Source organism: Schistocerca cancellata, chromosome 3 (assembly GCF_023864275.1).
Source record: "Schistocerca cancellata isolate TAMUIC-IGC-003103 chromosome 3, iqSchCanc2.1, whole genome shotgun sequence".
Lineage (NCBI taxonomy): Eukaryota > Metazoa > Arthropoda > Insecta > Orthoptera > Acrididae > Schistocerca > Schistocerca cancellata.
The window spans coordinates 547238593-547266252 of record NC_064628.1 but is presented as its reverse complement, the minus strand read 5'-3'; the positions used below and the strand labels follow the sequence as shown (position 1 = coordinate 547266252).

Below are 27660 nucleotides of genomic sequence, written 5' to 3'. Positions count from 1 at the left end.
AAATTGAAGATGAACTGATTGGGTACTGGTACCACATTATTGTGCCCTTTCAGTCAATGAAGAGAGTCCAACAGTTTCTCCAGGTACACCATATCCAGATGAAGCCACTCATTAATGATTAGATCCCATAGCACTACCAGACTGCATAGATGGTGACTGTTAAACTTCTTAAACTGTTCCAAATAGTCCCAGCCATTCTTGTGAGATGAAGATTGGATGATTTAGTGAGTCAGTAGAGGTGTGATAAGGTGCCTTGAGTGTTAATCAAACCAGAAATATATAGGCCTATGGATGTGGCTGTTGTCTGTCATAGATTTCCATAGCACAGTTTTCTTGAAGATGGAGAGGATTGGGTGACAAATGGTCACTGATAGTGTTCGAATAAACATTTTTGTCCATGTTAATGGTATCTGAATGAGTGGGCCCAAATCATGCTATGAAAAACACACCTAAAATATCAGAGAATCATTTCCAGCCTGAACTGCACCATCCATAGTCAGTAGTTTCAAAGCTTCATTGGGCTCTTGGTGCACTTGACACCTTGTGTCACTTGAAAACAGACAAAATTGTGACTTGTCTGACCTCACTATATTCCTTGAGTCAGCTATGCCAAGTTTTTCTGTTGTTTCCTATTGAATCTGCGCAGTTTCATGTAAACAATGGCTTTTAATGAGGTACCCAATCCCAAATGTCCATTGCATGCAGTTCCCTTCACAACTGCTCACTCGGGATATGATTGAGATGGGCCTGCATTCATTGACAGCAGCAGTTTCTGCCAGGTTTGAAACAAACAGGGCAGCTTCCTTTACGGCGTGTTCGTGGACACATTCAACACAATAGTTTATGTCTGCCATTGTGGCATGTCACCATGTTAGTCAATGTTATTGTACTGAACTGATCCCATACAACCAACTGGCACAACACACACACACACACACACACACACACACACACACACACACACACACACACACACACCATAACAGAAGTTCTGTGAGGCTGTGCCTCTTCTGCTGTTCTGCAGTCACTAGCAATGTCTTCCAACATCAGCCATGCGAGATTAGCCGAGCGGTCTATGGCGCTGCAGTCGTAGACTGTGCGGCTGGTCCCAGCGGAGGTTCGAGTCTTCCCTCAGGCATGGGTGTGTGTGTGTTTGTCCTTAGGGTAATTTAGGTTAAGTAGTGTGTAAGCTTAGGGACGGATGACCTTAGCAGTTAAGTCCCATAAGATTTCACACACATTTGAACAACATCAGCTGCCCATCATGGGTAGGAAACCAGCCCTTCATAAGGTAACCATAATACCTTACCTCTGAGGGATGTTGAGGGATGTTTAGGCAGTCTGCTAGTGCAGGGTGCACAGACCACATTCTGATAATGGTTCAACCCCCCATGTTCATTCTAATTTTTTCTACCTGTGGGAAAGGAGATAATGTTTCTGTAAAAATACATTACTGTAATTATACTTGTCAAATAAAATGAATATTTATGAAGCTGATGTGAACTAATTATGTAGTCTTCTTTTCTTTTTGCCCTTGCAAAGTCAAAATGAGGAGTACACCTGCAGTACTAGGAAGTCTACACAGCCCTGCACTAGTGACTCCTACAGTATGAGAAATGTAGGACAGACATCTGCAAGATGCATGTGTGCAGTGCCAAACTCCCACAGATGCCATGCCAGCTAGGGGCATTGCTTAAGATTGACAACAGAGAATATCACAATTGGAAAAGGATTAACAGTTTAATCAAAGCAACAACCCAGTTGGGCTTACTTAGGCTTCTTGCACTGTTCCTACTTATACGTGCCTTCCCCTGAACTCTTATTCTAGGATCTGATTCTCTGAATGTATGTGTCATTAGTTCTTTTCTTCAAACTCACTGTATTTTTCTCTTTGTGAATTTGCATCTGCCAGGCAGCAATATTTGTTTATTATTGTATCGTGTGGTTATCTTACTGCACTTGAGTGCTCTACACTATTATTACTAGGCAATGTATTTTCTTTAAATAAATATTGTTCCTTTATCTATACCAGTAGCATGTCATTCATTTCCTTTGAAAAAACCTGATGTCCCTTTGCATTCTGGGAAATATAGGGGTTCTTAATGTTTTCCAGAATTTGATGACTTCCATTTTTCCTGGGATAATGACATGCATGACTCTTGTCTCAAACAAGTGTACTTACAGCAAATGGCATCATAATTAACAATGAAAAATGCTAACTCCATTAACTTTTTCTGCCTTACTGTCAATACTGTGGGCATCTGCTCATTCCGCAACTACTACCCCTACAAGACTACCAGGAATAATGTCAATTTCTAGCAATGCTCAACTTCGACTGGCGCCACCTCCTGCAGGCAGCCACTATTCAGACCCTGCTCATAGAGGTCCTAAAAGGGAAAAATATCAACAGTAAACAGAAACTGAAGTGGACCACTAACCTGCAGGAAACCTTCATCCAGCTCAAAGACTATCTAGGTGACAACCATGGTACACTCACTTCCCACACACAGTTAACTATTGTGGCGGACGCAAGTGATTTCAGGATTGCTACAATCCTGAAACAGGAAGTGGTGGCTGTACAGCAAACACTCTACCTATGAGTGCAAACTCCTTGAGGTCTACAAGGCAATTCTTCAGTTTAAGGATGACATGGAAGGTAGACCACTTTGTCATCTATGCATATCACTGACCACTAACAGACTCAATCCATAACCCACTAAAAGACTTCTGTCCCAGACGTTTCCACCACCTGGATTACATCACACAGTTGTACAAGCAATATGCATCACATGAAAGACGTGGACATTGTCACTGATTACCTTTCACAGATCAATGCCAGCTTGATGTCTTGAGACCTCCTCATGATACAACTGTGAATCTCAAAATTGAACAACACCTGATACCAAGCACAACATAACAAATTTTGTATGAATCTCACAAAACTGAACTCACATCTTAGTACCTCAACCATTTTGGAAGATCGTGTTTCATTTGTTACACTACTTATCACATTCTGGGATATGACCAACCAACAACACGACTTGTTACAGGGCACTGCCACCATATGCACCACAGACGATAAGAAATTTTATGTATGCTGATATTTTTTGGACCTGCAACTAAAAGTATTATGATAATTCCCAATGCTAATGTGGTCACACAGAGTAGTAAAGGAGTATGAGGAGGGTATGTTGTAACAAAGAAACAGGTTGCATATGAATGAAACCAGTAAATACAGTTGTTCTCATTATTTCATGTGAGATAAAGTACAATAACAGCTGTTGTCCCAATATTCACCAGAAGATGGATATACAAGAAAAGATTGCCTTTGTCTGCCTGGTTTCTATACCACTGACTTTTCAGTACACTTTTTCTAATGCTTTCTCCGGCTAACAATCACACTTTACAGTTGACGATCTTCGTAACATGAATGACATAAACTTATATTTTTTTTAAGTAGTCCTCTTTGCTGCCTCACTTTATTATTCCATACATATACATAAACACATAAAAAGAAAAATGAAAATATTAGATGAGTCGAAATCCCACATCTACTCCAGGAGATGCCTCAGTCCTAGTCTTGGCAATAGTGCAATGTTTCAAAATTTATGGAACACAGGTCTTCAGCTCTCCTGAAGTTAACAAAGGGGAGATACACTATTAACTTAAAGCACCTGGTGTATTTAAAGTGATTTTAGTTTATATATTACGTCAAGTCACATTAAGAAATTTATGTATCTGTTGTATATATTTTGTACATGAAACGATATTGGAGTGTTCTATCTTTTTTGTCTACACAAAATCCAACAGGAAAGGTTGGTTGTTGACCATCAAACAATGGTCCCAGAAGCACATAAAACTACTAATTTTCACAGGCAGAAAGCAAACCCTACCTGACCTGTACATTTGCATCTAGCTAGTTCTGATATAAACAGAGATTCTTCCAACCATTAGCCAAATTTCACAATGATTGCTCCATTCAATTTTATGTTTACTAATTGTCATTCTTAACTACATGACACCAAGTCGTACTTAAGCAAGATTGTAAAACTTGACTGATAAATTTGTTCCACACGTTGAGCCAGTCTGTCGCATGTTGCGAGTTCTGACTGCTGCATCTCTGAAGGCTAGGTATCCTACATTGCAGGATGATAATGCTGTAAATTTCAGTTGTTGGCAGTGTAAGGAATGAGACAGATACCAGACTCACCATGCCGGCTTGACGCGTCTCGTCAATGTAGTGAGTGGTGATGATGACTGTCCTGTTGCCTTCTTTGGTGATGCTCACCAGGTGATCCCAAATGCTGAAACAGTAGTTGAACAATGTCACTATCACTGATAAATAGTGGCAAGCATGTGTTTGTTTTTGGTGCCATTCAAAGAAGAATCCAACAGCACTTGAAACCTCAATTTGTCTGCATTCACTACGAGAACAATTTGCATGAACATCAATACTGATAGAATCTGCAGTCAACATTTAGAAAGATGGGCTACAGTTGCTCATTATGTGCAGTTGAGAGATGTCTAATCCGTCTCTAAAGGGTTGCCACAGTTACAACATATTGTTACAAAAGGTTTCAATAGTCTTAAGACACATCTGGGCGATATTCAGAAGGAAGTGGAGAGGATATGTAATGGGGATACATACCGCATATTTAGATCAGCAGATACTGTAGTCTGTTCCAAAAGTTCATCTGGGAAGCAGAAAATTTTATCTATTTTGGACCCGCTTACTACATTCATGCCTAGTTCTTCCTCTACAATTTTTCCCCGCCACACTTCCGTCCAGTACCAAATTGATAATCCCTTGATTCCTCAGGATGTGTCGTACCACCATTAATAATGTTATGCCATAAGGTTTTTTCTCCTCAGTTCGATTCACTACCTCCTTATTAGTTATTCGATCTAATCTAATCTTCAGCATTCTCCTGTAGTATCAAATTTCAAAAGCTTCTATTCTAAACTGAAGAATTATTATCATATGAAGTTATTGAGTTTCGTTTTATAATTTAATAATGCCAAGCGCATTGAAAAATAGCGCATCACCTTCAAATGTACTCCACTTTAACAGCGCCAGCATAAAAAACACAGAGCACAGATGTTAATAGTTAAATAGCGCTATCCTACTTTTTAATGACACACCAATTTTGTTTCATTCATTTACACTGCATTTGGGAATCATAACATAAAAACATGGAAGAAGCCTGGAGATACTGACAGGTTTCAGATAGATTATAGAATGGTAAGACAGAGATTGTTGACTGCGTAGCAGCAAGGAGAGCTCCGCCTACCATCCTAAGGGAGCCATGGGTCTGATGATGGTTCTGTAGAAAGAACCGAAACCGGTTACCTGTATCATTAAAACATACATGAGTGATCAAGACTGAACTTTAGTCAAAATATTACAAGTTAGAACCCGAGTGCGGTACCTTGTCACAGTGAACGAAGATCATTACCAGTGTCTACTGAGAGACTTCTTACTCTCTGCACTGTGTAAACATAGCGTCTCAAAAGTTCGTTAACATTTGAAAATGCACCATTTCACGGTATAAGGTAAGTAGAGAGGTAAAAAAAAATTGCCAAATTGCCTGAAACGACACGAGATTTTATTGAAAATGAAAACGATTGCAAAAACTGGCCAACAGATGGCGCTCGACAGGGTACCCTCCAATCGGTACAAAATCCAGCATCGTCATGAACTGTTAGCCACTGGTTTTGTGACACGGAGAGAATTTGTCGTATGGACATTTCAAAAAATTGGTTGTCTAACGTGTTGTGGACCAACATTTCACACTCCAAGGGTCCGTCAGCATCCCCAACCGCAGAATTTGGGCTACCGAAACACCTAGAACTGTCGTGGAATCCCCACTGCATGACAGGAGAGTCACGATGTGGTGTGGATTTATCACATCAGTCGTGAACGGACGCTTCTTCTTTGAAGGAATGCTGATTTTCAAACAGGCAGCGTGACAGGTGCAAGGTACGCCGATATGTTGCAGAATCGCGTCGTCCCTAGTCTGGCAGATAAATACCTTCATGAAGGTACAACTTTTATGCTGGATGGCGCTCCACTCCATACTGATACGTGTGTGAAAGATATCTTGTGCACTTCGTTTGATGAGGATCACGTGCTGAGCCGCTACTGCTATCATGCTTAAGGTCCCCTTCAGCCGCTCCGACATGTGCTCAGATCTGTCTGTACAGACTGTTTTCGCAGACAAGTCACTGTCTGTAAATTTGTGTGCACTGTTGGTCGGGTCCACCCTACGCAAAGTTTGGCAGGATTTGAATTCACGCAGACGACACAGAGACAAGACTGAGCGTTAAATGCTATCTCAGACTAATCGCTCAGTTCATTGTGCGTCCTTGTTGGGTCGGTATTGTGATAAAACAGAATTCAGTATAAGTGATGTTACTAGAGATTCTCAAGCTCGCCGATTTATTCCAGATAGTTTGTAACAGAATTTATAGAACTTTACTGATCGTTGCGATCTGTATGGAAAATGGAAATACGCTACAGTCGCAGGTTCGAATCCTGCATCGGGCATGGATGTGTGTGATGTCCTTAGGTTAGTTAGGTTTAAGTAGTTCTAAGTTCTAGGGGACTGATGACCTCAGAAGTTAAGTCCCATAGTGCTCAGAGCATTCTGAACCATTTGAAAATGGAAATAAATATACTCATTTTAGTCAATGTGACGTATTTGCATACATATAAACAGGAACCATGGACCTTGCCGTTGGTGGGGAGGCTTGCGTGCCTCAGCGATACAGATGGCCGTACCGTAGGTGCAACCACAACGGAGGGGTATCTGTTGAGAGGCCAGACAAACATGTGGTTCCTGAAGAGGGGCAGCAGCCTTTTCAGTAGTTGCACGGGCAACAGTCTGGATGATTGACTGATCTGGCCTTGTAACATTAACCAAAACGGCCTTGCTGTGCTGGTACTGCGAACGGCTGAAAGCAAGGGGAAACTACAGCCGTAATTTTTCCCGAGGACATGCAGCTCTACTGTATGATTAAATGATGATGGCGTCCTCTTGGGTAAAATATTCCGGAGGTAAAATAGTCCCCCATTCGGATCTCCGGGCGGGGACTACTCAGGAGGACGTCGTTATCAGGAGAAAGAAAACTGGCGTTCTACGGATCGGAGCGTGGAATGTCAGATCCCTTAATCGGGCAGGTAGATTAGAAAATTTAAAAACGGAAATGGATAGGTTAAAGTTAGATATAGTGGGAATTAGTGAAGTTCGGTGGCAGGAGGAACAATACTTTTGGTCAGGTGATTACAGAGTTATAAATACAAAATCAAATAGGGGTAATGCAGGAGTAGGTTTAATAATGAATAAAAAAAATAAGAGTGCGGGTTAGCTACTACAAACAGCATAGTGAACGCATTATTGTGGCCAAGATAGACACAAAGCCCATGCCTACTACAGTAGTACAAGTTTATATGCCAACTACCTCAGCAGATGATGAAGAAATAGATGAAATGTATGACGAGATAAAAGAAATTATTCAGGTAGTGAAGGGAGACGAAAATTTAATAGTCATGGGTGACTGGAATTCATCAGTAGGAAAAGGGAGAGAAGGAAACATAGTAGGTGAATATGGATTGGGGGGAAGGAATGAAAGAGGAAGCTGCCTTGTAGAATTTTGCACAGAGCATAACTTAATCATAGCCAACACTTGGTTCAAGAATCATAAAAGAAGGTTGTATACCTGGAAGAATCCTGGAGATACTGAAAGGTATCAGATAGATTATATAATGGTAAGACAGAGATTTAGGAACCAGGTTTTAAATTGTAAGACATTTCCTGGGGCAGATGTGGATTCTGACCACAATCTATTGGTTATGAACTGCAGATTGAAACTGAAGAAACTGCAAAAAGGTGGGAATTTAAGGAGATGGGACCTGGATAAACTGAAAGAACCAGAGGTTGTAGAGAGTTTCAGGAAGAGCATAAGGGAACAATTGACAGGAATGGGGGAAAGAAATACAGTAGAAGGAGAATGGGTAGCTCTGAGGGATGAAGTAGTGAAGGCAGCAGAGGATCAAGTAGGTAAAAAGACGAGGGCTAATAGAAATCCTTGGGTAACAGAAGAAATATTGAATTTAATTGATGAAAGGAGAAAATATAAAAATGCAGTAAATGAAGCAGGCAAAAAGGAATACAGACGTCTCACAAATGATATCGACAGGAAGTGCAAAATGGCTAAGCAGGGATGGCTAAAGGACAAATGTAAGGATGTAGAGGCTTGTCTCACTAGGGGTAAGATAGATACTGCCTACAGGAAAATTAAAGAGACCTTTGGAGAGAAGAGAACCACTTGTATGAATATCAAGAGTTCAGATGGCAACCCAGTTCTAAGCAAAGAAGGGAAGGCAGAAAGGTGGAAGAAGTATATAGAGGGTTTATACAAGGGCGATGTACTTGAGGACAATATTATGGAAATGGAAGAGGATGTAGATGAAGACGAAATGGGAGATAAGATACTGCGTGAAGAGTTTGACAGAGCACTGAAAGACCTGAGTCGAAACAAGGCCCCGGGAGTAGACAACATTCTATTTGAACTACTGATGGCCTCGGGAGAGCCAGTCATGACAAAACTCTACCATCTGGTGAGCATGATGTATGAGACAGGAGAAATACCCTCAGACTTCAAGAAAAATATAATAATTCCAATCCCAAAGAAAGCAGGTGTTGACAGATGTGAAAATTACCGAACTATCAGTTTAATAAGTCACAGCTGCAAAATACTAACGCGAATTCTTTACAGACGAATGGAAAAACTGGTAGAAGCCGACCTCGGGGAAGATCAGTTTGGATTCCGTAGAAATGTTGGAACACGTGAGGCAATACTGACCTTACGACTTATCTTAGAAGAAAGATTAAGAAAAGGCAAACCTACGTTTCTAGCAGTTGTAGACTTAGAGAAAGCGTTTGACAATGTTAACTGGAATACTCTCTTTCAAATTCTGAAGGTGGCAGGGGTAAAATACAGGGAGCGAAAGGCTATTTACTGTTTGTACAGAAACCAGATGGCAGTTATAAGAGTGGAGGGGCATGAAAGGGAAGCAGTGGTTGGGAAAGGAGTAAGACAGGGTTGTAGCCTCTCCCCGATGTTATTCAATCTGTATATTGAGCAAGCAGTAAAGGAAACAAAAGAAATATTCGGAGTAGGTATTAAAATTCATGGAGAAGAAGTAAAAACTTTGAGGTTCGCCGATGACATTGTAATTCTGTCAGAGACAGCAAAGGACTTGAAAGAGCAGTTGAACGGAATGGACAGTGTCTTGAAAGGAGGATATAAGATGAACATCAACAAAAGCAAAACGAGGATAATGGAATGTAGTCAAATTAAGTCGGGTGATGCTGAGGGAATTAGATTAGGAAATGAGACACTTAAAGTAGTAAAGGAGTTTTGCTATTTAGGGAGTAAAATAACCGATGATGGTCGAAGTAGAGAGGATATAAAATGTAGACTGGCAATGGCAAGGAAAGCGTTTCTCAAGAAGAGGAATTTGTTAACATCGAGTATAGATTTAAGTGTCAGGAAGTCATTTCTGAAAGTATTTGTATGGAGTGTAGCCATGTATGGAAGTGAAACATGGACGATAACTAGTTTGGACAAGAAGAGAATAGAAGCTTTCGAAATGTGGTGTTACAGAAGAATGCTGAAGATAAAGTGGGTAGATCACGTAACTAATGAGGAGGTATTGAATAGGATTGGGGAGAAGAGAAGTTTGTGGCACAACTTGACCAGAAGAAGGGATCGGTTGGTAGGACATGTTTTGAGGCATCAAGGGATCACAAATTTAGCATTGGAGGGCAGTGTGGAGGGTAAAAATCGTAGAGGGAGACCAAGAGATGAATACACTAAGCAGATTCAGAAGGATGTAGGTTGCAGTAGGTACTGGGAAATGAAGAAGCTTGCACAGGATAGAGTAGCATGGAGAGCTGCATCAAACCAGTCTCAGGACTGAAGACCACAACAACAACATAAACAGTTATACAGATAAAAACGCACATCAGTACGTAAAATACACCACATTTCAAAGGTATTGTCAGTACTTAAATCATTCTGTAGTGTTTTTGGCTGCGAAATATTCAACGAATTTTTCGCGAACTGACTTAGGTTATAATGAATAGTGTGCCGTATCTGCAATCCCATTGCTGACTTTTATCCTGGGATATAAATTCTTCCAGATCTTCTGGTGTATGCAGAAGTAAAGGAAAATCCTAAATCTTCCAGATAAAATCCCAAATGCGTTTTCCACAATTCTGCGAGTCTTTGATAACTAGTAGTTGAAAACATGCCTGTCTTCTGTTACATTGTTCTGGATGAAAGCTTTTGTAAAATTCGTTTGCAACGAAACCGCCTTATCTCCGATGAAAACAAACGGTAGATTGTCTGTCACTAGTTTCAGGTTTGGGAATTGTCAGCATATCGTTCTTTAGCCTTCTGTAGAGCTCCGTACATTCCAGAGCACTTCCGTCAGAAATACGACCACTGACTCCAAAATCAACCATTATGAATTCGTAGTTAGCGTTAACTACAGACAGTGCTCTTCACAACATTGTCCCCCAACTGGAGATATTGATGAATGACAGATGTCACGTTGAGCATTTGTTGTAAAGAATATTGCGTTTGCTAATTATTGCTTTTGTATCATATGAAGCACCATCTGTTGATCATTTTGTGGTGTCACCGGCAGACACCACACTTGTTAGGTGGTAGCCTTTAAATCGGCCGCGGTCCGTTAGTATACGTCGGACCCGCGTGTCGTCACTATCGGTGATTGCAGACCGAGCGCCGCCACACGGCAGGTCTAGAGAGACTTCCTAGCACTCGCCCCAGCTGTACAGCCGACTTTGCTAGCGATGGTTCACTGACAAATTACGCTCTCATTTGCCGAGACGATAGTTAGCATAGCCTTCAGCTACGTCATTTGCTACGACCTAGCAAGGCGACATTATCCTTTGCTATTTATCTTGTGATGCATGTACCGTCAGACCGATGTTCACCAATTATGGATTAAAGTTAAGTATTCCAGAAGCTACGTACCTTTTTTTGCTAGTATAATTACTTTACCTGTTCCAGACCTCACGCCAGCCTGCGTGAGCTTAAACGCGTGCCTTTCGGCTTCTTCTCCTAGTGGCTTGGCTGTCTTGCCAAGTCACAACACATTTTATGCACTATTTTCGGTTTCAATAAAACCACATGTTATTTGAAGCATCTCTACGTACATTGTACCGTGAAGTAATGAATTTTCAAATGTTAACCGGTTTTCTGGGTGACCCTGTACTTCGCACTCGGGCATTACGCGGCTGCCGTGGGGCAGAGCGAGTGACAAACAACCGGTGAGCGCGAAAGTTTAAAAACTGTACATTTAGAAGGTCGTAATTGCATACTATCAGAATTACAGCCAAAATCTTCTCTCGGGTTTCTTGGGCTGATAATTTGCTGTTTCCATGAGATCATTATTGTGACGCTTCCTTGACAGAGTACTGAGACTTCCAGGAAACACTGTACATCTTCGTTTAAGTGATTGGTCGGATGAACTGATTCTCTGGTCGGGCACTTCACCTCCCTCGTTCGACAATGCGGTATGCAAACCAGTCATCCGGCGGACGAGCGCTTTTATCCATTAGTCTCTACTGGCACTAAACTGGACATTCATCTAGCGCAATGGTAGTCAAACTGTGGCGAATCACGTATTCGTGCGGCCCGCTGTTCTTAGTCGTGTTTTATAGTAACATGCATCTCTCAGCTAACAGCCGAACTAAAAAACGCCAGTTAACGTTAAGATCTCCCTAGGAGTGTAATTTTCCAGCTTAGTACCTAACAAAAGTAGTTACAGAGACAGCACGCGACTCTTACCGATCAGCTGCTATGGTATATATTTCAGACGGAAGTAACAGGGATTTGTGAAGAATGCACATCTTGAGATGCGGTACATATTTGTAGCGATGAATACGAAATTAAACTGACGTTGTTGTAATATAACACAGTGAGTAGAAGATAAATGACATTCAAAATATTTAGTAAACAGTTGTGATTGTGTGTCATATGGTTAATCCATTTAAATATAAGTACAATTATTGTTATTAATTAATAGTGGGTAAAGCTATAGGGAGAGAAAGGGTAATATACAATATGCACAGAGCCAAGAGGGAATCATAAGAGTGGACGACCGAGAACGAAGTGCGAGGATTAAAACGGCTACAAGACAAGGGTGTAGTCTTTCGCCCCTACTGTTCAGTTTGTACATCGAAGAAACAATGATGGAAATAAAAGAAAGCTTCAGGAGCGGAATTAAAATTCAAGGTGACAGGATATCAATGGTACGATTCGCTGATGACATTGCTATCCTCAGTGAAAATGAAGAAGAATTACGTGACCTGCTGAATGGAATGAACAGTTCAAAGAGTAAAGAATATGGACTGAGAGTAAATCGAAGACAGGCGAAAATAATGAGAAGTAGCAGAATTGAGAACAGCGAGAAACTTAACATCAGGACTGATGGTCACGAAGTAGGAGAAGTTAAGGAGTTCTACTACCTAGGCAGCAAAATAGCCAATGATGGAAGGAGCAAGGATGACATAAAAAGCAGACTAGCACTGACAGAATGGGTATTCCTGCCCAAGAGAAGTCTGCTAGTATCAAACAAAGGCCTTAATTCGTGGAAGAAATTTCTGAGAATGTACGTTTGGAGCACAGTACTGTATGGTAATGAAACATGGATTCTGGGAAAACCGGAACAGAAGAGAATCGAAGCATTTGCGATGTAGTGCTGCAGACGAATGTTGAAAATTGGGTGGGCTGATAAGGTAAGGAATGAGGAGGTTCTGTGCAGAACTGGAGAAGAGAGGAATATGTGGAAAACGCTAACAAGGTGAAGGGACAGGATGATGAATTATCTGTTACGACGTCAGGAAATGACTTCCATAGTATTAGAGCAAATAATTGAGGACGTAGGTTGCAAGTGCTACTATGAAGTGAAGAGTTGTCACAGGAGAGGAATTCGTGGCAGCCCACATAAAACCAGTCAGAAGACTGATGACTCAAAAAAGAAAGTCGTCATCCGCTTACACAGCCATCACAACACTTGTCGGGCAATTATAGCGTCACAACTTGGGGGCCACTGAGGATGGCAGCAATTCGAAACAGATGACAGTCCACAAGAAGTATCCCAAATAGTGCCGACTTTAAAGGATCAGCACTTGGGAGCCGGTGGCCAACTTACAAGGGGAGGCCACGGCGTTTGGAACGTAGTACTCCATAAGGACAACAAAATGTGTAAGCAGTAGCGCGTACTTCTCAAGCGTTATTGAGAAAATCGCAAGATAATTTCGGTCGTCAAATATATACTTGTGCGTGGCCATTTTTACCATGAAGCGGAAGCAGCCGAGTGGAGGGTAGCTCAGCGTGTTCGGTCAGAGGGCTGCGTGCTCTCTATAATAATAATAATAATAATAATAATAATAAGAAAAAAAGATCACCTTGAACGTATGTCTTGTGACGTCCGCAAAGACTAAAACGCAACGAACTATATCGAAAAAAAAGCGTTCAAGCACCGTAATCACTGGATTGAGTCCCGTTCGTCTATATTTTATTTTTTTTTATTTTCAAGACAGTCATTATCTTTACTATTTATATTATAATTGATACAATGCGGAAAATACGTCTAATTGGACGAACTTTTATTAAATTTACAATGTTATTTGGCAGTCTACTAATTTTTATCATCACAAATAATGTAATATTCATAACTATCGAGCAGTAAACGACCAGACGCATGATGTGATACTGAAGATGTATGCTTGTCCGTGATTTAAGAAATCCCTGAAATGTGGAAGGAGCGCGAAACGACTTCTTACCTCCAAGTTTTGACCGGCACAGACGGCTTTCGAAAGATGTACAATTAATCGTCGCTTTAGACATTACGAGTGCAGGTTGCAGGATGGTATTTTTCGTAAAACATGGAAAACATAAAGTTAAACGGCACCAGCTGCATTGAATAAATGCTACGTTTCCGCATACGCAAGGTCTTTTGATGTTTTCGTGGAAAAACAAACCTCGTTAACATTTTCAAAAACCTCTCTTTCAGAAGATAATTTGGAAGCAAACCATGCATAACGCAGTATTTCCTTAAAAGTCGACGCTGATAATTGGTTATGCAGTATCGGGTGTATTTTAATAGCGTCTTCCGAGAAGCAACTTCTCGTTCTCGTTCGATTAAATACGAACAGTTTTGAAGACACGGACAAGCATACATTTTCAGTATCACTTTATGCGTTTGGTCGTTTACTAGTCGATAGTTATGAATATTATATTATTTGTGATAATAAAAATTAGTAGACTGCCAAATAACATTGTAAATTTAAGAAAAGTTCGTCCGATTACACACGTATTTTTCCCATTATATCAATTGTAATATAAATAGTAAAGAAAATGACTGTGTTGAAAATAAAAAAAAAAATAAAAAAATCTGACGAACGAAACTCGATCTAGCGATCCAGCGGCTTGAACGCCAACCTCTTTTTTTTTTGTTAAGTTGTTCTGTATTGTTCGTTGAATTTGCCCAGGGGGGACGTCCGATGACGCCCGTTCAGTTTGTTCGTTGATCCGTTCACCCAATTCTTTTATTAGAATGGGTAGCTAACGCTCTGACCGAACACGCTGAGCTATTGTGCCAACACCACTCGGTTACAGCCGCTTCATGGTAAAAATGGTGACGCACAGATATACGTATATTTGACGATCGAAATTATCTTGCGATTTTCTCAGTAACGCATGAGAAGTACGCGTTGCTGCTTACACATTTTGTTGTCCTCATGGATTACTACGAGTGTACGAGGTTTACAGTAAATCCGCGTTCCAAACGTTGTGGCCTCCCCTTGTTAGTCGCACACTTCCTACAGCTAGTCTATTAGGAGATCTTAACATACTAATTTATGTAGGTTACTAAGTAATAATGAGATCAGCCAACATTTGTGCTCAAGGTGCCGCCCCACAATGTCAACATTGGCTCTTGAGCAAAAAGATTTTGACGACCACAGATCTAGCGAGTATGTGTTTAGACGAAAAATGCGAATTCGCACTACATTCCACGACAGTGATCGTTGGGTGAGCCTGTTCTGAGATCTGAGGAAGGGAGACGGTGTATGGCGAATCACTACGTGGTTCAAAACAAAGTGTTGGCCGATGAGAACTGAGCCTTAAGTCTGGTAGCCTCACCTCTGCCTGAGGACGGGGTCCACGCCCACTGTGGGCTCGTCCAGGATGAGCAGCTCGGGGTCGTGCACCAGAGCTGCCGCCAGAGACACGCGGCGCTGCTGGCCGCCACTGCAACACACCGACGACAAATGTTGTAGTCATAGGCCTAGCTGCACCTCCGCTTCACCGTGCTCGTGGCTTCACGGTGGCCCCACAGCGACGGCGTCAATTGGAGACTTAATCTTACCTTAGCCCGTCAATTACTAAGAAGTAGACAAAAGGTAAGATGGTGGTTTTAACGCTTCAGGTATTCTACATAGTCCCTACCCATCTGAGTACAGTGCACAGAACATTCATACAACCATGTAAAACTGTCAGAGAAGTCCTTCTTTGGGATGTTGTTCAACTCGCGCGTCAATCAGCTTTGATGTTGGCTATGTCACCTAAGCGCTGCCCCTTCGCGTGAATTTCTGCACTTTGTAGATCAGTGGTAAGTTCCTACTGATAATACCACATCTCGTCACAGTGATGATTATTTTTGGAAAAGAAGCGTCGATGTTTTGCACTTCAATGAAGTTGCAGCAGGCGTACACGCGCCGTTTTTACTTGTGAGTCAAGGATTACGGAACAGATTTTGCACACAATTTTCTTTTCTTCGAAATATTCTGGAGAATGTGTCGAACACTTGGTTTAGAGACGCTGTTCCACTGTGATTTGTGATAAAAGAACATTGACACACTGTGGCCGACATCCACTACATAATATTGCCTGCTCAAAGCTGACTGGTCGAATGGCGTGTCCATCGTTTACTGTTGTTAGTTCAAGCTGCCACCGCAGTTACTGTGCTGACGTCGCTTCTACGCCAGCAATAAAATTAGTCTCGTAACTTTTTGGACGGACGTTGCATACTCTAGAATCGCTTACTGGACGGATTCAGTTGCAGATCCCTTTGCTACTTTAAGGACACTGTTTCGGATGAGAGGTTTTGTAACTTTGAATTTTATCTGCTCTAACTGCATGAGTTCACTTCAACCCATCCAGCATATTACCCAGAAGAGAAACCTATCACACACTAAACATTTCGCAAATTACTTTCCGCTGATCTCTATTCGTACTGATGACGATATATCTCGCCTTGTACAGAACTGAAAGATCTGTTTTTTATCTATATTATTTGACATTATATTATATATATATATAAACTGATATATACTGAGAACCAGTCAATGATTTTTCTAAACTTTCATACTTTGTACCATCTATTTTAGCGTTTGTACTGGGTTTATAAGGCTTTCATCAGCAACAAAAATCACTACGTGTTCTTTGTCAATATAGAATAGAAGGTCATTTATTTATAACAAGGACGGGAACGGTTCTAATTTCGAAAGCTGCGGAGCAGCAGAAGTAACTTGTCCCCATTCATAAGATTCACCACGAAAACTGCATGAGCTATCAACATGATCCTTTGCTTCCTGTCAGTTAAATATGAAGTTTATCCAAAGGCCATAAACTTTAAAGTTTTCGAAAGTAATGTTATGATTTTCACATTCGAATGAATTACTCAGGTCATAAAAAATCCTGGTAACTGATATTATGTCGTAGTATATTAAATAGTACTTGGCACCTTCAGTGGAGATACTATTCTAAAATTTAAATTGTGATTAACCCAGAACCACAAAATTTTCAGAAATGATCAACTGCTAGTTACAACACTGCCTACTACAAAACGTTTGAGAAAGTAAATAATAGGGAAAAGTGTCGACACTTATTAATATCTGTCATTTATTAATATTTGTCCTAATGCCTTCCTTAAATGGCGATTTGACAATGACACAATATGAACAATATCTTGTGACAGCGATGCATTACATATATGGCTGCATACAACAGATATACAGGGTTATTACAAATGATTGAAGCGATTTCACAGCTCTACAATAACTTTATTATTTGAGATATTTTCACAATGCTTGGCACACACATACAAAAACCCAAAAAGTTTCTTTAGGCGTTCACAAATGTTCGATATGTGCCCTTTAGTGATTCGGCAGACATCAAGCCGATAATCAAGTTCCTCCCACACTCGGCGCAGCATGTCCCCATCAATGAGTTCGAAAGCATCGTTGATGCGAGCTCGCAGTTCTGGCACGTTTCTTGGTAGAGGAGGTTTAAACACTGAATCTTTCACATAACCCCACAGAAAGAAATCGCATGGGGTTAAGTCGGGAGAGCGTGGAGGCCATGACATGAATTGCTGATCATGATCTCCACCACGACCGATCCATCGGTTTTCCAATCTCCTGTTTAAGAAAGGCCAAACATCATGATGGAAGTGCGGTGGAGCACCATCCTGTTGAAAGATGAAGTTGGCGCTGTCGGTCTCCAGCTGTGGCATGAGCCAATTTTCCAGCATGTCCAGATACACGTGTCCTGTAACGTTTTTTTCGCAGAAGAAAAAGGGGCCGTAAGCTTTAAACCGTAAGATTGCACAAAACACGTTAACTTTTGGTGAATTCCGAATTTGATGCACGAATGCGTGAGGATTCTCTACCGCCCAGATTCGCACATTGTGTCTGTTCACTTCACCATTAAGAAAAAATGTTGCTTCATCACTGAAAACAAGTTTCGCACTGAACGCATCCTCTTCCACGAGCTGTTGCAACCGCGCCGAAAATTCAAAGCGTTTGACTTTGTCATCGAGTGTCAGGGCTTTAGCAATTGTAAACGGCAAGGCTTCTGCTTTAGCCTTTTCCGTAAGATTTTCCAAACCGTCAGCTGTGGTACGTTTAGCTCCCTGCTTGCTTTATTCGTCGACTTCCGCGGGCTACGCGTGAAACTTGGCCGCACGCGTTCAACCGTTTCTTCGCTCACTGCAGGCCGACCCGTTGATTTCCCCTTACAGAGGCATCCAGAAACTTTAAACTGCATTCGGTGCATTCGACGAAGAGCACCATTTGGGTAAATAAAAAAACGTGATTCGTCGTCAGACCACATTACGTTCCGCAGTCAGCTACTGCCCATGGACGATGATTTCTAGCCCGCTGAATACGTGCAGCTTTATGTGCCTGTGTGAACAATGGCTTTTTGCGAGGTGACCGATTCCAGATGTTATTAACATGCAATTGCCATCGTAATGTTCTCTCGCTAACAGGGGAGGATGCACCTTCATTCACTGCCTGCAGCAAAGATTTTGATTCCCAAGCCATGAAACGCGTCCCGGGTCCCTATCAGTCAGGATCTTTTCCCGACCACAATTCTTACATCGTGTTTCATGGCCAATTGTGCGAGCTGTCCGCCGCGAAACACCAACAAATCCATCAAATTCACACATCGTATGGCCGTGGGTACCGCCAAAGACGATTCCCCTTTTTGCCTCTTTGTTACATCCTTACCTTACCCATATTTGCGTACAGTGTCCGCTTGAAACATATAGGAAATGTCTTAATGATCGCTAGTGTCTTATGCTCACGTCAGGCAGTACGTGCGCTGTTGAGCATGTGACTCAATCGCTGCGCCATCTGTAAATGTTTTACGATCATCTGTGCGTAGCCACCGGGTGACTAACTATTTGTCCGGTGAGCTCACTTTCTTATGAATGTTCCTGTGCTTTGACAGTGGCAACGAAAGGCTGAATTTGAGTACGACTTACCTCAGTTCCTTGACGAACCTGCTGGTGTTGGGCAGCTTCAGTAGTTCGATTAAGAAATCGAACTTGGCATCGACCTCCTTGGCTGACATGCCCGCGAGCCATCCGAAGTATGTCAGCGTCTCCTTTATGCCGAATTCACCGTACAGGGCTATCTCCTGCGAAAGAAAGGGGAGAAGCGTATTGATCGGAATGCACAGATGCTTAGAAGCTACACAATGCCACCTGCTTTTCGAAGTACACGACAAAGTAAATAAATTATGCAAGAATTTCTTGCTTGTTATGGTTTTTATGTTCATTGTTCGTAGCACAAAGAGAAAACGTTTTTCTGTATATGTGTACCGCGTTTATGGTTTTTATGTCTTCTCGTCGCCTTATGCATAGATAGAGCAGCAACGCAACACACACTAATGGGGTAAGAAGCATAAAATTTCCGAGGTATTGCAAATGTGACTGAAGGTATTTTTTTGAGTTTCCAATCTATGTGACTACTCCATTTTTTGTGTGCAGTGCTGCGAATGCTGATCTAGTAATTTCTTCAGGTGTTGGAGACTGCAGTTTTACGCGTGCTCGCTGCCTGGACTTCAACTAGTCTGATTGACACCACATCTGTGATATGAATACGTTGACGCTCTAATGACGACATTTTTCTCTCCATACCCGTAATATGTCATTTCCTACAATCTGTAGTTTGTTTTTAGAAACATTCAACTTTTATGCTGGATAGTGCTTCCAGTGGTTGAGAAATGACTAAAAGAGTTTTTTCCCCTCATAGCTCTACTATAATTAAGTGTATCGTGTAGTATACTAAAGGTTGTCGAGATGTAAGATATCTTACAAATCACTGAAAGATGACGATATTTGGAATACGTGTACTGGAGATTTGAGACGGTGGAACTGAAAGATATGTACAATGCTTAGCTCCTGCATTGTATTTCAAACATTGTTTAATGAAATTGACTTAGCCTTTGCTAAAATCTGAACAAACACTTATTCTATACATTAAATAGTAGTAATGTGGAGGAATGATAGAAATCTTACAATTTCTTTTAGTTGTTAATAATTAGGGATGGATTAATCTGTTTAGGAACATCGATTTTTTAATTAGAATTTTTGCAATTATCGGTATTATACAGAAACCTATATTAATAATAAAACTGTAAAACCGGTGTGTCTGTCTGTTTGTCTTTGAATACGTTAATCTCCAAAACTACCAGACGGATTTCTATGCCGTTTTCACTGGTGACTTCAGCGTAGCTTGGAGCAACGAATAGACTTTATTTCATCAAAACCGGATCACGGACAAAATATATCCATCGGCATTATAAAAATGTATGTTCCACATCTCCTCCGAAACCACTGAACCGATTTCATCCAAACTTCGTATACAAATCGCGTACTGTCTGGAAGAAACGTTCTGAAGGTAAAAACCACCTATCACAGGGATTGTGGGTGAAAAAGAATTGTATGCCACGACCCACGAACACCGACATTTTGTTGAGCCAGTATCTGAGAACGAGAGCACTTAGTAACTTGCAATGAACTTTACAGATAATTGCAAATTTTTACGAAATTTTTTGTAGCTTACAATTCACAATATATACCTTACTACATTTTCGCTGTCCATGCAGTAAAATTGTCACATCAGGCATGACGTGATGACTTATAAATTTATTACTTCTTTGCTACTAACTCTATTCCCTACACATTTAGCAGACAGTATCTGTACATGCCGCTGAAGTACCTCCAAAATTATATCGTTGTACGACACAATGAGAGGGGATGAGGAGCAGGACAGAGAAAGGGAAGGAGAGGAGTGGAGAGGTAGAAGGGATGAGATAGAGAGGGTGGGAGGGAATAGGACAAAGAGAGGAGGGAGAAGCAGTCGGGCAGAGAGGAGTGGGGGGAGGTGGACAGAGAGAGGAGGAAGGGGGAGATGGACAACCAGGATTGAAATAAATACATACCAGGGCAATGCCGCGTACTCAGTTAATTCGTAATAACAGGTAGAGCAATGCAATGATGCGGTTAGAGAAACAATTATACGTAAGTACTCATGCGAAATATTTGTTATTAAAAATAAATTAAATATTGTTTTAAAGCAAATGTACAATTACATTATAAGTCTTTAAAGTAGAATTCTTAATATTACATTAAGTTATTCATTTGAATTGATTTCCTTTGTTGAGGGTATTGTAATTCTCTCGTAGCAACTACAAGAAAAGCGTGTTTTTAACGAGACGCGTTTCGCTTTATAGAGGTAAAGCATCAGTGGCCTGTAATTAAGTTACTTACATTTCGATTTGTTTTAAGATCGAAAAACAGCTCGTTAACAATATGTTGGTTTTTACTTAAGGTGATTTCCGCTTGATTTCTCGCCTACATCGGGAAATGCCGTCTGCTAGCACATCGTTGATGTTTTTCTTCGTCAGACAGTTGTGGTCTAATGTTTAGTTGCTCTGTAGCACTAAGCATTTTTTAAGTTTTTCAGGGCACACTTTTTCGCACACTGCTGTTTTCTGTTTGTTTTTATACTTCTAAGTATGTACTGCGGTTTGTGTTTTGTAATGTTGCCAGAATAACTTCGCCACAAGTTTGCCTTGACCTATACTCTTCTTTTTGTTTATTGTATGTGTATAATTCTATTTAATTGCGTTGCTGTGTATTTATATGCTGTGTATGAGTAGGGAAGGAATAGTGATTGATTTTTTTTTTTTTTTGGTTGGGGAGAGTGAAGCCATGATGAGAGGACCTAAGTGTATAGTAGTGTGATGGAGTGTGAATTGGAAGAGAAGGTGAGTAGCAAGAAGTGACATGAAATTAGGAGGGGAGGGAGGGGTTCGGTGGGGTGCATAGTGCTGCACAGCAACTAAACATTAGACCACACATATTAGTGTAAATTAAAGGGAATCACTGCTGTTAGCTGCAACGAGACATTAAGCGGAATCAGGAGCGACGATCGAAAATGTGTACCGGACCGGGATTCGAGCCCGGGATCTCCTGCTTACTGGGCAGCGGTGGTAACCTCTGCGCCATCTGGGACACAGCGTTGTCACAACTGCACGGACTATCTCGACACGGCTCACGCCTCAAGACCGAGTGCTACCTACCCACCGTCCCTGCGTGGTGTCTGTTCTTTGGGAGAGACACCGCGTATTCATATCACAGCTATCAGAAGAAAAACAACGATATGTTAACAGGCGGCACTTCCCGATGCGGGCGAGAAATCAAGCTGTTATCACTGTAAGTAAAAACCAGCATATTGCTAACGAACTGTTTTTTGATCTAAAAGCAAATCAAAATGTAAATAACTTAATTACAGATCACTGATGATGATGATGTCCCACACTCCGAGGAGCGTAGGGGACGATGCAGGAGATCCGCGCCGACGTACTAGGCAAGGTCCTAGCGGAGGTGGTTTGCCATTGCCTTCATCCGACCGTAATGGGGATGACTGATGATGACGAAGACGACACAGTAACACCAATCATCTCCAGGCAGGAAAAAAATCCCTAACCTCGGCGGGAATCGAACCTGGAACCCCTTGCGCGGGAAGCGAGAACGCTACCGCAAGACCACTAGCTGCCGACTACAATGAAGATGAAGTCCCACATTCGTTGGCAGAGCGTAGGGGACAATGCGGGAGACCCGCACTGCTGATGATGCTTTACCGCAATAAAGCAAGACGTGGCTGGTGAAAAAACACTCATTTTTTTTGTAGTTGCAACGACAGAACGTAAATACCCTCAAGAATTGCAAAGCAATTACTGGTACTATGGGCACACAAATGAATTTAATGACGCCTTGTCAAGCATTTTCTTTGAATTTACTTGCACGGCTTCATGTGAGCATGCCCAAAAGGCTCAAATCCTTCAAATGGAAGATGTTGCAGTGAACTTTATGTAAAGGACGGACAGCAAATTCGAAATAAATGGAAGAGGTATACAGTTGGGTCTCTGATATTCAGCAATGTGACGGAAACGTGATTCTTCGGATTTCTGATAATTGCATGAACGTTCCTGGACCTGGAAGTGGAAGAGATTTCAACATGAACTGTAATATTACAGCTAAACCATATACATACACATTTTAAAACTACAGAAGCTCTTGAACTTTTCCTTTTAAGAAAGTTAATCCGCAAATATGTGTTTAAAATACAGGGTGTCCCAAGAAAACACGGAGAAACTTTAGGAACAAGTACATCACACCAAAACAAGAAAAAAATGTTTAATAAGCAAGGGGTCTAAAGAGCACACCTTGAGAAATATAAGCACTTGTTCATATTCGTTATTATGAAATACATCTCTTCTACTGGAAGCTCTTTGCTTTTCATATTTTGGGAGGAGACAGTATGGACAAAGGCAAGAAAAAAAGTCTATAAAACATGGGCTGTAAACTGCAAAGCTCAAGAGATGTGTTTTACATTAGCGAAGATGAACAATTGCTCATAGCTCTTGAAGTATGCGTATTAGACCCCATGTTTACTAGACATTTTTTTCTTGTTTTGGTCAATACTTCCTCCTCCCAAAAAATGGAAAGGAAAGACCTTGCGATAGAAGAGATATTTTTCATAGTATTGAAGATGAACAAATGCTGACACCTCTTAAGTTAGGCATTTTAGAGCCCATGTTTACCAGACATTTTTAACGAGTCCATAAAGTTTGACGGTACTCTTTGGTATACATTGTATACACGACTAAAATACGAATTAATTTAGTGCAACTTGTAGTCCTAGCATCGAGGAGTATTTAGCATTTTAATTACATTCCTCATAAATTACCCCCCACCGGACAAACTGTTGAGGAGTTCATTTATCTCTGTTGCCAAAGTCACCCCCGTTAAGACTCTTGGTAATCCTCATACTTGTGCCTTACTAATTCACCATTAGTTTCCAGGCTGTACTCGTAATTATCATATGACAAGTGCTGGATGTGCCGACGAGGCGCGCTGCTGACCTGTGGCATGTAGCCGATGCGCGGGCCTGGGACGCCGGAGCCTCGGGAGCCGGGACGGCCGCCCAGCACCCAGATCTCGCCGCCGTCGAGGCGCCGCCGGCCCACGATGCAGCTCAGCAGCGTCGTCTTGCCGCACCCGCTCGCCCCGAGCAGGCCGTAGCTGCAAAGTAACGACGCGTGTCAAACGACAGAAAAACGATGGCGCCAGCGCTGAAAACAAGTAAAGAGGTGCCTTTAGTACACTACTGGCCATTAAAATTGCTACACCAAGAAGATATGCAGGTGATAAACGGGTATTCATTTGACAAATATATTATACTAGAACTGACATGTGATTACATTTTGACGCAATTTTGGTGCGTAGATCCTGAGAAATCAGTACCCAGAACAACCGCCTCTGGCCGTAATAACGGCTTTGATACGCATGTGCATTCAGTCAAACAGAGCTTGGATGGCGTGTACAGGTACAGCTGCCCATGCAGCTTCAACACGATACCACCGTTCATCAAGAGTAGTGACTGGCGTATTGTGACGAGCCAGTTGCTCAGCCACCATTGACCAGAGGTTTTCAATTGGTGAGAGATCTGGAGAATATGCTGGCAAGGGCTACAGTCGAACATTTTCTGTGTCCAGAATGGCCCGTACAGGACCTGCAACTTGCGGTCGTGCATTATCCTGCTGAAATGTAGGGTTTCGCAGGGATCGAATGAAGGGTAGAGCCACGGGTCGTAACACATCTGAAATGTAACGTCCACTGTTCGAAGTGCTGTCAATGCGAACAAAGAGGTGACCGAGACGAGTAACCAATGGCATTCCACACCATCAAGCCGGGTGATACGCCAGTATGGCGATGACGAATATACGCTTCCAATGCGTTCACCACGATGTCGCCAAACACGGATGTGACCATCATGATCTTGTAAACAGAACCTCGATTCATCCGAAAAAATGACGTTTTGCCATTCGTGCACCCAGGTTCGTCGTTGAGTACACCATCGCAGGAGCTCCTGTCTGTGATGCAGCGTCAAGGGTAACCGCAGCCATCGTCTCCGAGCTGATAGACCATGCTGCTGCAAACGTCGTCGAACTGTTTGTGCAGATGTTTGTTGTCTTGCTAACGTCCCCATTTGTTGACTCAGGGATCGAGACGTGGCTGCACGATCCGTTTCAGCCATGCGGATACGATGCCTGTCATCTCGACTGCTAGTGATACGAGTCCGTTGGAATCCAGCACGGCGTTCCGTATTACCCTCCTGAAACCACCGATTCCATATTCTGCTAACAGTCATTGGATCTCGAACAACGCGAGCAGCAATGTCGCGATACGATAAACCGCAATCGCGATAGGCTACAATCCGACCTTTATCAAAGTCGGAAACGTGATGGTACGCATTTCTCCTCCTTACACGAGGCATCACAACAACGTTTCACCAGGCAACGCAAGCCAATTGCTGTTTGTGTATGAGAAATAGGTTGGAAACTTTCCTCATGTCAGCACGTTGTAGGTGTCGCCACCGGCGCCAACCTTGTGTGACTCCTCTGAAAAGCTAATCATTTGCATACCACAGCATCTTCTCCGTGTCGGTTAAATTTCGCGTCCGTAGTACGTCATTTTCGTGGTGTAGCAATTTTAATGGCCAGTAGTGTACTTGGTGTGTGAAATATGGGTGACCAACGGGAAACAGATGTTTTTAGAGTGGCTAACACAGCGCTGTCAGTGGTAGGATGGACATGACAGAATGTGTCATTTACTCCGCGACAGTTCGCCATTTTAGGAGCTACGGAACCGCATCTCGTCTCTGCCTAAGTACCTTTATCCTAAAGGCTGACAAGTATTTACTTTAAGGGCAGCTCTGAGCCAGATGCCCTGTAGCGGGCATTCCACTGACCCCAAACCACCGCCATTTGCGACTTTAGTGTTATCAAGCGAGAGCTCATTGGAGGGCAGGGTGGAGGTTGTTACTTTTTCTGACGAAAGCTGGCACCAGTGCCAGTGATGGCCGTGTGTCGGATAGAAAGAGGCCAATGTGTCTCCGTGCTAGACACCCTGGACCTACACCTGAAGTTGTGGTCTAGGGTGCGATTTCGCATGACAGCAGGAGCATTCTCGTGGTTATCCCACCTCCCCTGACTGCAAATTTATACGTCAGTCTGGTGATTGCACCTGTTGTGCTGCCATCCATGAACAACATTCCAGGGGGTGTTGTTCAACAGGATAGTTCGTAGTTTGTAGAGGTTCTTGTTTCAGGTGTATTTTGTCCTTCGTGGGTAGGCGTCCTCCTTTCTTGAGGACCATGTGTACGGTCTTTTCTGCGTTTATCTGCAGTCCGTTGTATTCACCCCACGTTCCAAGAGCATTTATTCCTTTCTGTAGTTCATTTGTATCGTGTGATCCCACCACCATGTCGTCTGCGTATATATAGATCTTGAGGGACGAACCCTAAGTTCTTATCGCTAGGACCACGTCGTATATGATTACGTTGAACACAAGGGGGCTGAGGGGGGTCTCCTTGTAACACTCCATTTGTCTGTGTAATTTCTTGCGAGGTTACATCTACAACTATACACAGTACATAAGCGAGGCTAAAATTTTCAAACTAGATCTTCTCGAAAACGGTTGAGAGTTGCGTCGTCCTGTCTACATATGTTGAAGTGCTACTCGTGCTTTACACACGCTGTCAGTATGAATCAAATCGACGATGCGAAATTCGTACGGTCCCCTTGTGAATCCGTTGTTACAGCACGGCCGATATTTCTTCGCCATTTTAATCGCATAGCTCCAAGTCGGAATACGATCCTAAAATAGGTTTCAGCTGTCAGAACAACAGGAAACATTCTTATCAAGAAGCAAGGACACCCGAAAACGACGCCATTGAGAGAGAGCCAATCATCAGTAGTCCGAGGCGACCCGCACATAAATATGCACACTGTCTACAGATGACATACGAGTCTGTGAGAAAACGCGATTTAGAATTCCATTCCTATAAATAGCTGGTGATTCAGAAGGTCAAAGACAGTGGCTTTCAACAACGTGAAGACTTCGCCGTGTGCATGCAAATGATATTTGAGCGCGACCCAAATGCAATAGGAGCATTTTCACTTAAATCGTTCAGTTAACTAACAGAGCTACTGTTTTTGGGCCCCTAAACAGCCTTCTGTACACTGTGAAACACTTCTTCACTCCCCACATGTAATTGTACAGTGTGCCATAGCTGCGGCTGGGGTATTCGCGCCTTTTTATAGTATAACAGCGACAGCGTAATTTAGATCTCGTTTTTAGACAAGATGAACACGTTCTTTCTGCCGAAATTGTGGAAACGGCAGATAAATGAGAAAAGTGTTTATTTTCAATAGGATTGTGCAACATCGCACACTGCAAGTTCAGCCATGGCAGATGTGAGGAACATTTTCTCTGGATGCCTGATTCCTCATTTCGGTGATCTTCTTTGGTTGCCAAGATCACCAGACTTGTCCTCCTGAGACGGCGTAAGAAGCTTCCTGACAGTTCACAGCAGTATTGCCAGCTTTCAACTGCGAAGTGCTAACGGCTGCAGGTGGAATCGTAGCCGTCTGTAGAGCAAGAACCACACTGAGATGTTGCACATAGAGACGTTCACAAAGTCTCGTTTCGGCACTGGTTGAGGCAGCCCCGCGAAGCTGCGGCGCGCCCAGCCCGCTGCAGTTGTCAGGCATCAACTTAACGACGACTCAGCTGCAGTCGAGGTATTTTAAAGAGCACAGCTACGTTAATAAACACGAAAGTTTAATGGAGTTGAAAGCTGTAGGTCTGAAGAAGTAGGTTCGATTAGCCAGTGCCTGTTAGCTGAAGTCTTCAGT

At 42.2% G+C, this 27660-nt stretch overlaps 1 protein-coding gene across 2 annotated transcripts in view; it reads right to left on the bottom strand.

Moving 5' to 3' along the window:
* LOC126175383 (ABC transporter G family member 23) overlaps positions 1-27660 on the bottom strand; it is a 501239-nt gene that overhangs the window by 70203 nt on the left and 403376 nt on the right. For both annotated transcript variants that reach the window (XM_049922158.1, XM_049922157.1), the window contains 4 exons: positions 23824-23983; positions 18872-19026; positions 15244-15351; positions 4211-4304 (listed from right to left, as the gene is read on the bottom strand). In XM_049922158.1, coding sequence (XP_049778115.1) covers positions 4211-4304; positions 15244-15351; positions 18872-19026; positions 23824-23983 — 517 coding nt within the window. The remainder of the gene's footprint in view (positions 1-4210; positions 4305-15243; positions 15352-18871; positions 19027-23823; positions 23984-27660) is intronic.